The sequence below is a fragment of the Oncorhynchus tshawytscha genome, linkage group LG06, assembly GCF_018296145.1.
Source record: "Oncorhynchus tshawytscha isolate Ot180627B linkage group LG06, Otsh_v2.0, whole genome shotgun sequence".
In the NCBI taxonomy this organism is placed as follows: domain Eukaryota; kingdom Metazoa; phylum Chordata; class Actinopteri; order Salmoniformes; family Salmonidae; genus Oncorhynchus; species Oncorhynchus tshawytscha.
This window is the reverse complement of record NC_056434.1, coordinates 15,053,415-15,066,686: the sequence shown is the minus strand read 5'-3', so window position 1 is coordinate 15,066,686 and position 13,272 is coordinate 15,053,415. Positions and strand designations below refer to the sequence as shown.

General features: G+C 41.2%; 1 protein-coding gene across 8 annotated transcripts in view; it reads left to right on the top strand.

Moving 5' to 3' along the window:
* Positions 1-4,845: 4,845 nt before the first annotated feature.
* The window catches only part of cdc14ab (cell division cycle 14Ab), a 68,256-nt gene continuing 59,829 nt past the window's right edge, over positions 4,846-13,272 (top strand). For 7 of the 8 annotated variants that reach the window (XR_002953808.2, XM_024423023.2, XM_024423022.2 and 4 more), the window contains exons 1-3: positions 4,846-5,346; positions 5,811-5,901; positions 8,704-8,779. Coding sequence is in view for 7 of the 8 variants with exons in the window: in XM_024423023.2 (XP_024278791.2) it covers positions 5,250-5,346; positions 5,811-5,901; positions 8,704-8,779 (264 nt within the window). In the remaining variant the exon portion in view is untranslated. The remainder of the gene's footprint in view (positions 5,347-5,810; positions 5,902-8,703; positions 8,780-13,272) is intronic. The other variant, XM_024423020.2, reaches the window with a different exon arrangement.

The following is a 13,272-nucleotide window of genomic DNA, read 5'->3' as shown; positions in this document are numbered from 1 at the left end:
GTCAACACACTTCTGAAGTGAAAAGATTTACTCTGAGAGTTGGCAGAGCCATAAAAGCCTATGTTTCAAAACCAGTGCTATTTCAACTACCCAACACTGAGAGGTTGGGGAAATTGCATCACGCCACTGTTTTAAATTCGCAAAACACCCTGTCAAGACAACTCTCTTGATCTAATACTCCTATTGTCTGGTGGTTCTTTAGAATAAACTGATGAGAGGAAACTATGCACATCCAAACATTCTCTTGTCTGAAATTGCTTTCCTTGTTGCACAGTGCAGGTAAGCCATCTCTTCACAGCACAGAGGTTGGTGTCACCTTAATTGGAGAGGACGGGCTTGTGGTAATGGCTGGACCGGAATCAGTTGCTCCGTTCTAGCCATTCTTATGAGCCGTCCACTGCTTTACAGGTACAGGTTTGCTTGTCCTTCTTTTCCATGATGTCAGACATGGAGAGTATTAAGTTGCCTCAAAATCAAATACAAACAACTCGTCAATGAATGGTGTGTGTGAAATACTGTAATACAAAGCACGGCAATCAGATGACAAGTGAGCAGCATTTATAGGGCAGATGGATTTCTATCTACATAGAGTAAATGGCACATTAGTGGTTGATCAATCGGAGAGGGAACTCAAGGAAGATTGAAATTCCCACCTTGCCTGCTGTGTAACAGGAACAGGAGCCCCATGTGAGGGCCGATCACATTGCAGTAACCTGAGGTGGTTACCTGATCCCACCTTGCTAGCTTTGTGTTCCTCTGGCATGCTCAGGGGTACAGCACTCACAAAGCCCCTCTTTCTATCGTTTGGTAAACGTCGACTTGTTTATATTCTGGGGTTGGAGCGACACAGTGATCCACAGAGTTGTCGCTGAAGGTCCCGGGTGGCCCCCAAACCTCCCGTTTTGCTGCACCCCAATGAAGGCATGTCAGACGTTGCTTCCTGGAGGACCCAGGAGCACGGTGACTGGAGCCAGCCTGCAGCCGCAGCATCAGCCCCCCAGCGGGTCTGGATCTCTCTCATAGCAGGTGAGCTAGATCCATTGAAAACCACACTCTCCCTAACTGCTGCCAGAGGCATCAATCTTTACTAGGATCAATGAGTATTATATCTGGGATTGGGGTTTGTTTTATGTGGTCTCTTCTAAACTCCACCGAAAACAGGCACGGTCTTTATTGCAATCCTGTGATTGAATGAAAATGAAACAAACAGCTACTATTATCAAGGCATGCTATCACAGATAGTGAAACTGCCACGTCCGTTTGTGACATTACAAAGAAGTTACTGTATACAATGAGCACTTTTTTTCTCCCTTGAACATCATTCCCGACGCAGCAACAAAAAAAATGTGCGCATTGTGCGACGCTCCTCAGCTCTGCTTCTTCAACAAAACAAAAACAACATCCGAGGGGTGGCCAGTGACGCTGTTTCCCTACTGCGGATTCCGTCTTTAAAGGATGGTTTAATACGAATACAAATGTACATCATTTTGTGCTTACCAAATAAACCCGAGTTGATACAAGCCTAGGTAATAAGTGAACCATCCATTTAAGAAAGCCTACCTTGAAAGGCCAGAGTTTGTCCCGGTCATGTTCTGGATTATATTTCTGTCAATTTATGGGACTTTTTTGACTCGAGCAGCTCCGGAGGCATACATTATGTGTAGTCCCAAACTGTGCACGATGGCAACAAAAACAAGGGGTTGCTTTCAGTTCACTCACTTACTCCCTCTCATTGGGGGTGACCCACATACATACTGGCACGAGAGGATGATACCCATAGAGATCCTATTAAATTCCTATCAAGTGACATACAGTTCCTTTCGGTATGTATTCAGACCAATTGACTTTTTCCACATTTTGTTAGGTTACAGCTTTATTCTAAAATGTATTTTAAAAAAATTAATCCGCATCAATCTACACACAATACCCCATAATGACAAAGCAAAAACAGGGTTTTAGAAATGGTTGCAAATTTATTTATTTTTAAATTAAAAAAATATTCAATTTACATAAGTATTCAGACCCTTTACTCAGTACTTTGTTGAAGTACCTTTGGCAGTGATTACAGCCTCAAGTCTTGGGTATGACGCTACAAGCTTGGCACACCTGTATTTGGGGAGTTTCTCCCATTCTTCTCTGGATACCCTCTCAAGCTCTGTCAGGTTGGATGGGGAGCGATGCTGCACAGCTATATTCAGGTCTCTCCAGAGATGTTCGATTGGGTTCAAGTCTGGGCTCTGGCTGGGCCACTTAAGGACATTCAGAGACTTGTTACGAAGCCACTCCTGCGTTGTCTTGACTGTGTGCTTAGGGTCATTGCCCTGTTGGAAGGTGAACCTTCACCCCAGCCTGAGGTCCTGAGCGCTCTGGAGCAGGTTTCCATCAAGGATCTCTCTATACTTTGCTCCGTTCATCTTTCCCTCAATTCTGACTAGTCTCCCAGTCCATGCCGCTGAAAAACATCCCCAAAGCATGATGCTGCCACCACCATGCTTCACCGTAGGTATGGTGCCAGGTTTCCTCTAGATGTGACCCTTGGCATTCAGGCCAAAGAGTTCAATCTAGGTTTCATCAGACCAGATAATCTTGTTTCTCATGGTCTGAGAGTCTTTTAGGTCCCTTTTGGCAAACTCCAAGTGGGCTGTCATGTGCCTTTTACTAAGGAGTGGCTTCTGTCTGGCCACTCTACCATAAAGGCCTGATTGGTGGAGTGCTGCAGAGATGGTTGTCCTTCTGGAAGGTTCTCCCATCTCCACAGAGTAATTCTGGAGCTCTGTCAAAGTGACCATTGGGTTCTTGGTCACCTCCCTGACCAAGGCCTTTCTCCCCCGATTGCTCTGTTTGGCTGGGGGGCCAGCTCTAGGAAGAGTCTTGGTGGTTCCAAACTTCTTCCATTTAAGAATGATGGAGGCCACTGTGTTCTTGGGGACCTTCAATGCTGCACCATTTTTTTGGCACCCTTGCTCAGATCTGTGCCTCGACACAATCCTGTCTTGGAGCTCTACGGGCAATTCCTTCGACCTCATGGCTTGGTTTTTGCTCTGACATGCACTGTCAATTGTGGGACTTTATATAGACAGGTGTGTGCCATTCCAAATCATGTCCAATCATTTGAATTTACCACAGGTGGACTCCAATCAAGTTGTAGAAACATCTTAATGTTGATCAATGGAAACAGGATGCACCTGAGCTCAATTTTATAGCAAAGGGTCTGAATGCTTATGTAATAAGGAATTTCTGAACTGTTTTCTCTTTGTCATTATGGGGTAGTGTGTGTAGATTGATGAGGATTAAAAAATAATCAATTTTAGATTAAGGACGTAACGTAACAAAATGTGGAAAAAGTCAAGGGGTCTGAATACTTTCAGAAGGCCCTGTAAAACAACAATTGACACAACAATCCATTAATTTCAATTTAAGCTATTATATAAAATACTTGATACAAATAGGATGCTCAGTATATGGGGCATTGAACAGTCAGCCTTGTGCAGACTCTGACTCAAGGAAACATAATCAAATAACATATTTTCTGGTACTGTCCATCGGTGGCTTGCTTTTGGAGTCCGACCCATGAATGGTTGTTATGTCATAATATCAGAGTTCAGATGGACCTGCAAACTGTATTGTTAGGGGATCTGAAAAAACATGATCAGTCAATGGGAAATATCATTATACTATTGGGTAAAGTATTTATTTTTAGGGCAACATCAGTAGACATTTTACAAATAGGGAGGTTCAGGACCATGTAAGACATCATAGTAAAATGGAGGGATGTTTCATGTACCACAGTATAAGTCATAATACACATAAAACCTAGCGGTCAAACAGGAAAATAGTTCCAATGGTTTTTACACCATTCATTTTCCCATAGGAGATTTTAGACACTTAAAATAAGGGATGTGTAGGCATGTAGGCTTAACCTGGTGTGACTTTTTGATTACGGTGTAAATTTCTCAAGGACAGGGTTACTTTTATCAATATGTTCGGCTCTATTTTCCTCTCAGAGTCAAAAAATGCTTAAGCGTTTTGAAATCTGCCACACATGCTTAAGCGTTTTGTCAGAAAAAAACATGCACACATTTAAAAACAATATGCTACCTATTGTTTTATCTATAAGATGTCTTGCACAAAAAAAATGTCTGTATTATTACTATACTATTATTAGTATTCTAATTGCTAATTATATAATGATATCTGATTCTGGTGTCACAGTGTACTTTAGGGGCAGTACTTATGTTTGGATATAAAGATACATCAAACATTGAGGATGAGATTAAGCTGAGATCAAGCTTGGTTGCAATATTGTATTGCGTTTATATAATAAAATAAGCACCATCCCACTTCTGACACCAGTGAAGCGAATTCGGGGGATAGCCCTGACTCCATGATCCTAGGTCCAGCAAATCAAATCTAATCAAATCAGCAACCAACATCTTAGCCGTTACTCCAGGAGGTCTGAAATTATTGAACACCTAAAGTATGCGTTTGACAAAGGTTGTTACAATATTAACAGAAAATTCAGTTGCTCATATCAAGCTATATATTTACTTATATAGTTCTGGGGGATTTATAGCATGCCATGATGTTTTTTCCTACATTCTATAACTTTTGTAAATAATCCACTGGGCCATGTTGAACAGGCATAATCAAAGTGTGTTACTGATATAGGCCTCAGTGTTTAGCCATATACGTTTTTATTCTACTCTCTTTACTGTGTCCTTCCCTCCATTGTCGAGTTCAGACAACGTATTTGATCGCTGATTGGTTGAGGGAGACCATGCCCTGGCAACGTGCCTTTGTGTGGCGATTGGGTTTCTGGTTACCATGTGATGTCCCTTTAAGATGTTTGCTTGTAGTCGAATGACTATCCGCAATCATGGCAGGGATTCAGGAAAAAGATTTGTGCACTGTCTGGGTAGGAAATAAGTCAAGAGGACGTCTGCTATTTGTAATGCAATGTCTATTTTCCTCAGCGTTGAATGAAACCAAGAGGCACGCAAATATTTTCTGCTGCAGAGCTTGACTTTTTCTTGGGCATGGATTTCGAATTGTCAAATTACGTTTAATTTATTATTTTAGCCAGAGCAAAGTGCGTGGCTGCTAGCAAACCGCTAACTTAGCTACTAGTTGGATAGACGCTATCCTAACTAAATGAGCTACTGTTTTTAATTTTTTTTAATGTTTACTAATATCATTAACTAGTTAGCTTTTTTACCAGTTTAGTCAGTCTTAGCAACTTGTTTGTGTCGATGACTCTCGACAGCCTTAAACATTCTCCTATCCTTTCAACTTTGTTTAAAATGGCAGACGACATAGAATTGATAGGAGCCTGTGAATTAATAAAAGGTAAGTGAACATTTGCTAGTTGGCGATGTGTAAACTTTCTGCTAATTAATTATCAAGTCAACGGGAGTATTTTCGCCAACCTGGCTAGCTAGCCTTCTTTTGCGAGCCAGTCTAAGCTGTCTGTGATTGACATGAATTGGTTGGAGAACTACTAGCTATGACTAAGGTTAGTGGCTAACCTGAAACGAATATTGTCTTATTTTCAAAGTAAACTAAGACAGCGAATTCATCTGATATTTTCAGAGGAATGTAGTTTTGTACGGGACGTCAGCTAGCTAGCTACCTTGTAATCACAGCTCGTGGAAAGCGAGTGACCATCGCATGAGTAAACAATGTTGCCAAGTCTTCCTTGGTGAAGTGTGTTAAACGATTTTTTTGTTCTATCGATGGTGTGATGTCTGTTTTTATGGCCCCTGAAGGTTTGCTGTTCATACATGTATGTACCCATGTTTTTTCTTCTTCAGATCGATTATATTTTGCTACCCTAAGAAGCAAGCCAAAAAGCACCGCAAACACTCACTACTTCTGCACAGATGACGAATTTATCTATGAAAAGTAAGTTTTGTTCTCCCTCGCAGTATCTCTATGCACTTTCATTAGCTTCAGTGCATTTGTTTAGATACGGTCCACTGGACAGCGCCAACAAGTGTCGCTGGGGCTGCTGAAGAGCTGTCACTGCAATTATGTAACAGCTTTTAATTGAACGTTTTCCAATTCAGATTAATAAAGCCATTGTGTTCCACTCGGCTTGGAGTTGACCAATGGTTTACATCAATGGTTCCCAAACTTTTTACAGTCCTGTACCCCTTCAAACATTCAACCTCCAGCTGCGTACCAGGGTCAGTGATGATATTACTAGTTTATCTAGCTTGTTCTGCGTTGCATATAATCGATGCGGTGCCTGTTAATTTATCATCGAATCACAGCCTTCTCCAAACGGGTGATGAATTAACAAGCGCATTCATGAAAAAAGCACTGTCGTTGCACCAATGTGTACCTAACCATAAACTTCAATGCCTTTCTTAAAATCAATACACAAGTATATCTTTTTAGACCTGCATATTTAGTTAATATTGCCTGCTAACATGAACTTCTTTTAACTTTTAACACTTCTCTTGTGTTCTGTACAAGCAGAGTCCGGGTATATGCAGCAGTTTCGGCTGTCTGGCTCTTTGCGAACTGTGTGAAGAACATTTCTTCCGAACAAAGACCGTAATTAATTTGCCAGAATTGTAAATAATTATGACATTGAAGGTTGTGCAATGTGTAACAGCAATATTTAGACTTAAGGATGCCACCATAAATGTTTTCTTTTTCTTTTGAAATGATGGTTTCTGGATTTGACCATATTAATGACCTAAGGCTCGTATTTCTGTGTGTTATTATATTATAATTAAGTCTATGATTTGATAGAGCAGTCTGACTGAGCGGTGGTAGGCAGCAGCAGGCTCGTAAACATTCATTCAAACAACACTTGCCTGCATTTGCCAGCAGCTCTTCGCTGTGCTTCAAGCATTGCCCTGTTTATGACTTGAAGCCTATCAACTCCCGAGATTAGGCTGGCAATACTATAGTGCCTATAAGAACATCCAGTAGTCAAAGGTATATGAAATACAAATGGTATAATAACCACAACCTAAAACTTCTTACCTGGGAATACTGACGACTCATGTTAAAAGGAACCACCAGCTTTCATATGTTCTCATGTTCTGAGCAAGGAACTTAAAATGTTATCTTTTTTACATGGCAAATATTGCACTTTTACTCCCCCAACACTTTGTTTTTGCATTATTTAAACTAAATTGAACATGTTTCATTATTTGAGACTAAATTGATATTATTGATGTATTATATTAAGTTAAAATAAATGTGTTCATTGTTCATTTGGTATTGTTGTAATTGTCATTAGTACATATATAGAATCAGCCGATTTTAATTGGTATCGTTTTTTTTTTGGTCCTCCAATAATCGGTCGACCTCTCGTCTTAACCTCGAGATTTGGCAAGGCGGAATACTCTGAGCGCAAGAAGAACCACTTGTTGCAATTTTGAGGCTCTCTTGTTCAGATATCAGTAAGTGGACTGGAGGCAGGGCATGAAAGGGATAAGGAATCCAGTTGTTTGTGTCATACTTCTCCGGAAAGTACCTGCGTAATTGCGCGCCCAACTCACTCGGGTGCTTCGCTATATGACATTTGAAATTGTCCCTAAGCTTGAGTTCATTTGTACATACAAAAAATCATACCAATGATGGAAAGACCTGTGTGTTGTCCTTGTTAACTCAGACAGAAAATAACTCCAACTTCTTAATTATAGCCTAAATTTTGTCACGCACATTGAATATAGTTGCGGAGAGTCCCTGTAATCCTAGATTCTGATAATTCGGGCGAGAAAAAACATCACCCAGATAGGCCAGTCTGAGAAACTCGTCATCATGCAAGTAGTTAGACAAGTGACAGTGATCGTCAGTAAAGGAAACTTAAAGTTCTTCTCTCAATAAAATAAAAAAAACTTGTCAATACTTTGCCCCTTGTTAAGCAACGCACTTCTGTATGTTGTGAAAGCGTTACATGGTTGTTGCCCATATCATTGCATAATGCAGAAAATACAGGAAAGTTCAGGGGCCTTGCTTTAACAAAGTTAGCCATTTTCACTGTTGTGTCCAAAATGTCTTTCAAGCCGTCAGGCATTCCCTTGGCAGCCAGAGCCTCTCAGTGGAGAGCCTCTGCAGTGTCCCCAAGTGGTGTCAGGAGCAACTGCTTGCACGCATGTTACCACTCCACTATGTCTCCCTGTCATGGCTTTTGCACAATCAGTACAGATGCCAACATGAGCAGCAGCTACATTAGTGGAATTCCCACGAGAGAGTAACAGTTCATGTGATTGGATGTTAATTATTTGACTAGGCTACCTGTATTTGACATTGTGTTGTTATTTTGCTGAACACTAGATGGTTTAATTTTTATTTTTGGCAGTAAAATGAGGATACTCAGGCGAAGAAAAAACCTCACCCACATCTATAGCCCCGTGGGAATATATAAATGGACTGTTTGAAAATGTGAAGGGAATCGCATTTTTATTTGCTGTACCCCCAGGTCTACGTGTACCCCAGCTTGGGAATACCAGGTTTACATAGTGCATGCGTTTGATTAACCCTCCCTGCTGAACTTGTGAACAGGAAAGTGAAACACAAAATTGTGGTTCAATACAAAAATGTAATTGATAAGAAATATTACAGATGGGGTTCATTCCTGAATTAGGATAGCTAAGTCATCTCAATATTAGGAAGTTCTATGTTGAATGAAAATATGTTTTAACCAGTTCAGTCTGACATTTTTTAATGTTAATTATATTTCAGCTTCTATGCGGATTTTGGACCACTCAACCTAGCCATGCTATACAGATACAGCTGTAAACTCAACAAAAAGCTGAAGGTAAGTCAGGTACCTCTCTCTGTTCGTGCCTTTCTTCCCCCCATTAAGAATGTACATTATGCATCTGTGACAACAAAATCAATTTATGTAGTTCTACCTCGCATGCCCTCATTGACAACAACCGCAAGGTCTGTGGCATTTGAAAACATGCCAGCACATACAGTAGTGTAGTTTATGGGGTTAGTTATTAGATAATTGCAAAACCCACACACTGCCCCCTCGGCTAGAGTTTAGCTTCTTGCAAGGACAATACTAAATTCAGAGAGGTCTTTAGCAGTAGTATATGAGCATATTTTTCTGTCTGCATGTCATTTTAAAACCATTGTGCAACTTGAAGGGTAGGTATGGAATTAATGGATAAAGCACAAGTCCTCAGACCATTTAAATCAAAGCTTTGGCAAAGTAATTGGCTTTCTGTTTTTAGCCACTGACTCACCTGTCCCAAAGCTGCGTTGGCACTTTCCCTCGGACAGAGTCATTAGAGATGCCAGGATAATCTGTGTAGGCTGACACAATCTGCTCCAGCTCGTAGTATAGGCTACAATATTCATTCAGTGGCCAGTTTATTAGGTACACCCTTCTAGTACTAGGTTGGACTCCCCTTTGCCTCCAGAACAGCTTGAATTCTTCAGGGCGTGGAATTTAGTATCAAATGACCTAACATGTGGAAGAAAAACATTACCTACACCACTGCCACCAGGTTGTACCAGGCAGGATGGGGCCATGGAATCATGCTGCTTATGCCAAATCCTGACTCTGACATCAGCATGACGGAACAGGAACTGGGATTCGTCGGACTAGGCTTTCATTTTCTACTCCTTAATTGTATGGTTTTGGTGATCACATGCCCACTGGAGTCGCTTCTTGCTTTTAGCTGAAAGGAGTGGAACCCGGTGTGGTCGTATGCTGCAATAGCCCATCCGTGACAAGGACTGTTGCGTTCCGATATGCTGTTCTGCACACCACCGTTGTCCTGCTGTTATTTGCCTGTTTGTGGCCCGCTTTCACGATTCTTGCCATTCACCTTTGACCTCTCATCAACGAGCTGTTTTCTCTCACAGTACTGCTGCTGACTGGATGTTGTTTTATTTGTTGCACCATTCTCGTCCGGCCAGTTTCTGAGGTACTGGCACCGACAATTATACCACACTCAGTGGCATAGGTAACTCATTTAGCCCATTCTAACATTCAATCAAACAGTAACTGAATGCCTTGATGCCTGCCTGCCTCACGAATAATGTTCCCTCTAAGCTGTGTGCCTGCGCAGGCGTGAAGTAGCCAGAGACTGCCGCGCAGCTCCCCGGGACAGAGTGCAGGACAATATTAGCCACTTTCAATGCAACATACCGAAACTAAACAAACTACGCAACGTTTCTCATGGTTATAGGGTCATGATTCAGCCTGTACTCTACACAGACTGGCATAAACAATCAAAGTTGCAGTAGGCCTATATGCAAATAGACCATGCCATATGTGGATCTGTGCCATTTACTTTGAACTGGACTGTGTTTACAGCTGTGGTTATGAGTAGATGCACTTGTTTTAAGATCAAACTAAGAGCTGCATGCAGCGTCAAACAACCCAAACATTTTCAGTCACCTCCTTGTCTGGAGGACAAGTAGATGAACAGGTTCATGTCGAGCCCTGCGTGTTTCAGAAGTCTCATGGAATGTAGGCCTAACATTGAACACCACACATTGCTACTGTAGGCTTAAGGAAATGGCTGTTCTATCAATGTTAAAATGTTATGGGATGCATTTTCTCCATTGTTTTTGAATGGTAGGACACTAATTAGCCACAGTAGCCTACTTGGCCACTGTTTTAACTCTAACTTAAAGTGGGTACAGACTCATGTTGTTTAAATGCATATTTGAGAATATTCGCATAAAAATCTGTCGCCGGTTGGATGGAAACCTAGCTAGTTAAAATCATTTCAGTGGTCATGCCTGTCAAGCACATGGCATGTTGTTTATAAAGCTGTCTTTCTTGTTTGGGGATGTGCTTTTATCCAGGAGTCATAACAACAATTCTGCTATTCACGATTATGACACTAATGCCAATTTTTACATGAATTCAGTTGCTGTTAGGCTAACCTGAGTATTTGAGTTATGTTTGTCATTCTGGGTGCTTAAATTCTCCCAATATGTTTATTGTTCAGCAATCTCAATTATATTCAGAGGTATGTGAGGTAAAGGAGATGTGAAGTTCTCGCTATGCCTACTCAATTTTTAGCTCTCAATCGCCCTTTTTAAAAGCCCATCTGGCTTCTCATAAGACCCTGGTCAAGGGGAGCTCCCAACTTCCCAGACACACACCAATAAAGTTGCCAATTTTGTCTAACTCATGCTTTTCTACCCCCGTGTGAATGTTGCTCTCATAAAGAGAGTTTAATTAATAGAGGTTCTGCATCTTTTTGTCCTGTCATTTTTCCGTTGAAGCAGACGATCTGTAGATCTGTCATATGTAGGTGTTGGTCAGTGTTGAAGGTAACGTCTCAAGCAAGCATGATATTTTTATGGCTGTCTCTCCCTCCCTCCCAGTCCACGCTACCACGCTTTGCCCTCCAGTGTTTGTGTTGTCAATAGTGTGTTGCCTTAGGGACAGCATTCCTTTGAACCTCCATTGGTTTGAATCTGGTACATGAAAGCTGAGATGTAAAAATAAAAATAAAAATGACAGGAAAAGTGGACAACCCTGATTTAAGAATTGACACCGTTTGGAGGATGTGAACATCCCACACCTGTGGAACTTGATCTGGGGCGTACAGAGCCCATTTGATATGTGTTGCCCCCACTCACTTTCCGCATCCTCTCACCACTCATGCTTGTGTCTGGCCTGGCTTCCGGTTGGCCTGGCTTAACCTGCTTAGCGATGCAGTTCACCTGTTTTAACCCTGACTTTTACCCAGAGGCCTACATCCTCTAGAAGCCTTGTTAGTTAGTCTGTTGAAGTATTTTACGTATAAAGTGAAAGTATTAGAGCAGATTGGGTCTATTTCCCCCACAGTACATTGTAGGCTATGTCCTATTGCTCATAGCCGTCAATGTATTGGAAACACTGACAGTAGGCTACATTTTTCTGTGATAAAGCATTTTCTTCGTATGAAGACTAGCATATTGTTGCCATTGAATGCAAGAACTACAGTGGGGCAAAAAAGTATTTAGTCAGCCACCAATTGTGCAAGTTCTCCCACTTAAAAAGATTAGAGGCCTTTTAATTTTCATCATAGGTACACTTCAACAATGACAGACAAAATGAGAGAAAAAAATCCAGAAAATCACATTGTAGGATGTTTAATGAATTTATTTGCAAATTATGTTTGGAAACTTTTGTTATTGACCAAATATTTATTTTCCACCATAATTTGCAAATAAATTAATTAAAATCCTACAATGTGATTTTTCTGGATTTTTTTTTCTAATTTTGTCTGTCATAGTTGAAGTGTACCTTTGATCAAAATTACAGGCCTCATCTTTTTAAGTGGGAGAACTTGCTCAATTGGTGGCTGACTAAATACTTTTTTGCCCCACTGTAGGTTGCTTCCCTCAGGCCGAGATGATGATGATGATGATATTGGCATTTGGCAAATTGACCTCCCCTCCTCGATAGACACCTTTTCATTGAGGATAGTCCTTCGTGGAAGAGTTTTGAAATCTACCACACCCCCTTTGAATCAGCTTTTGTTTTGTCAAAGGAGGGAAAAAAAGCAACATGCTACTTTATAACTATAAAATGTCTAGCACATGACTTAATTAGTTTATCACTTTACACATGTATTTTGGGATCCACCCCTGTAAACATCATTTGCGTGATTGGGGGGACTGGGTTTGTCCTTACAAGCCTTTGTGGTTTCATTTCCATACCAAACTTCAATTAGGCTAGAGACCCAAGCATGCTGTTCCTCATATTGCTGATTAGCCCTGTGTAGCAGTGACTATGTGTATGGATGGATGCGTATATCTTCTAGCTTGCCTGTGCTGCTTCTGAGTGCTTTGGCCGACTCGGGCAGTGATTCTGAACGAGAACACTGACAGCGGCATACCCCGGCAGCCCATCTGCCAGTGGCTCCTCTTCCTGCATCCCTAGTGGATCGTGGTGTCCTGAGCGTCTGCGCAGCAGCTGCCCCAGCGTCTATCTGCATCTGTCCAAATAATATAGCCTAATGTAATATCATATACAAGCCAGAACCAGATGTGCCTTTAGGTCTATTCATTAGCCCCAAAACTGCCACGTTCTTGTCTTTCTTATTGAGTGCAAAATAGGAGGCTGTCGAGTTTATCGTTGTTGATTTCTGTATGTTTCATGAACACTAGTATTTATAGGACTAGTGTATTTCTAAGCTAGATAGAAATACGTCATACACAGTACTGTACAACCTTTGGTCACCTAACTGTTGTTGTTTCGACGTGGTTGAGTTTTCTGTGACTCATCCAGTGTTTGTGCATATCTTTATCAATTATTCTAATCTAAATAGCTCTAATGTGAAGAGGTTC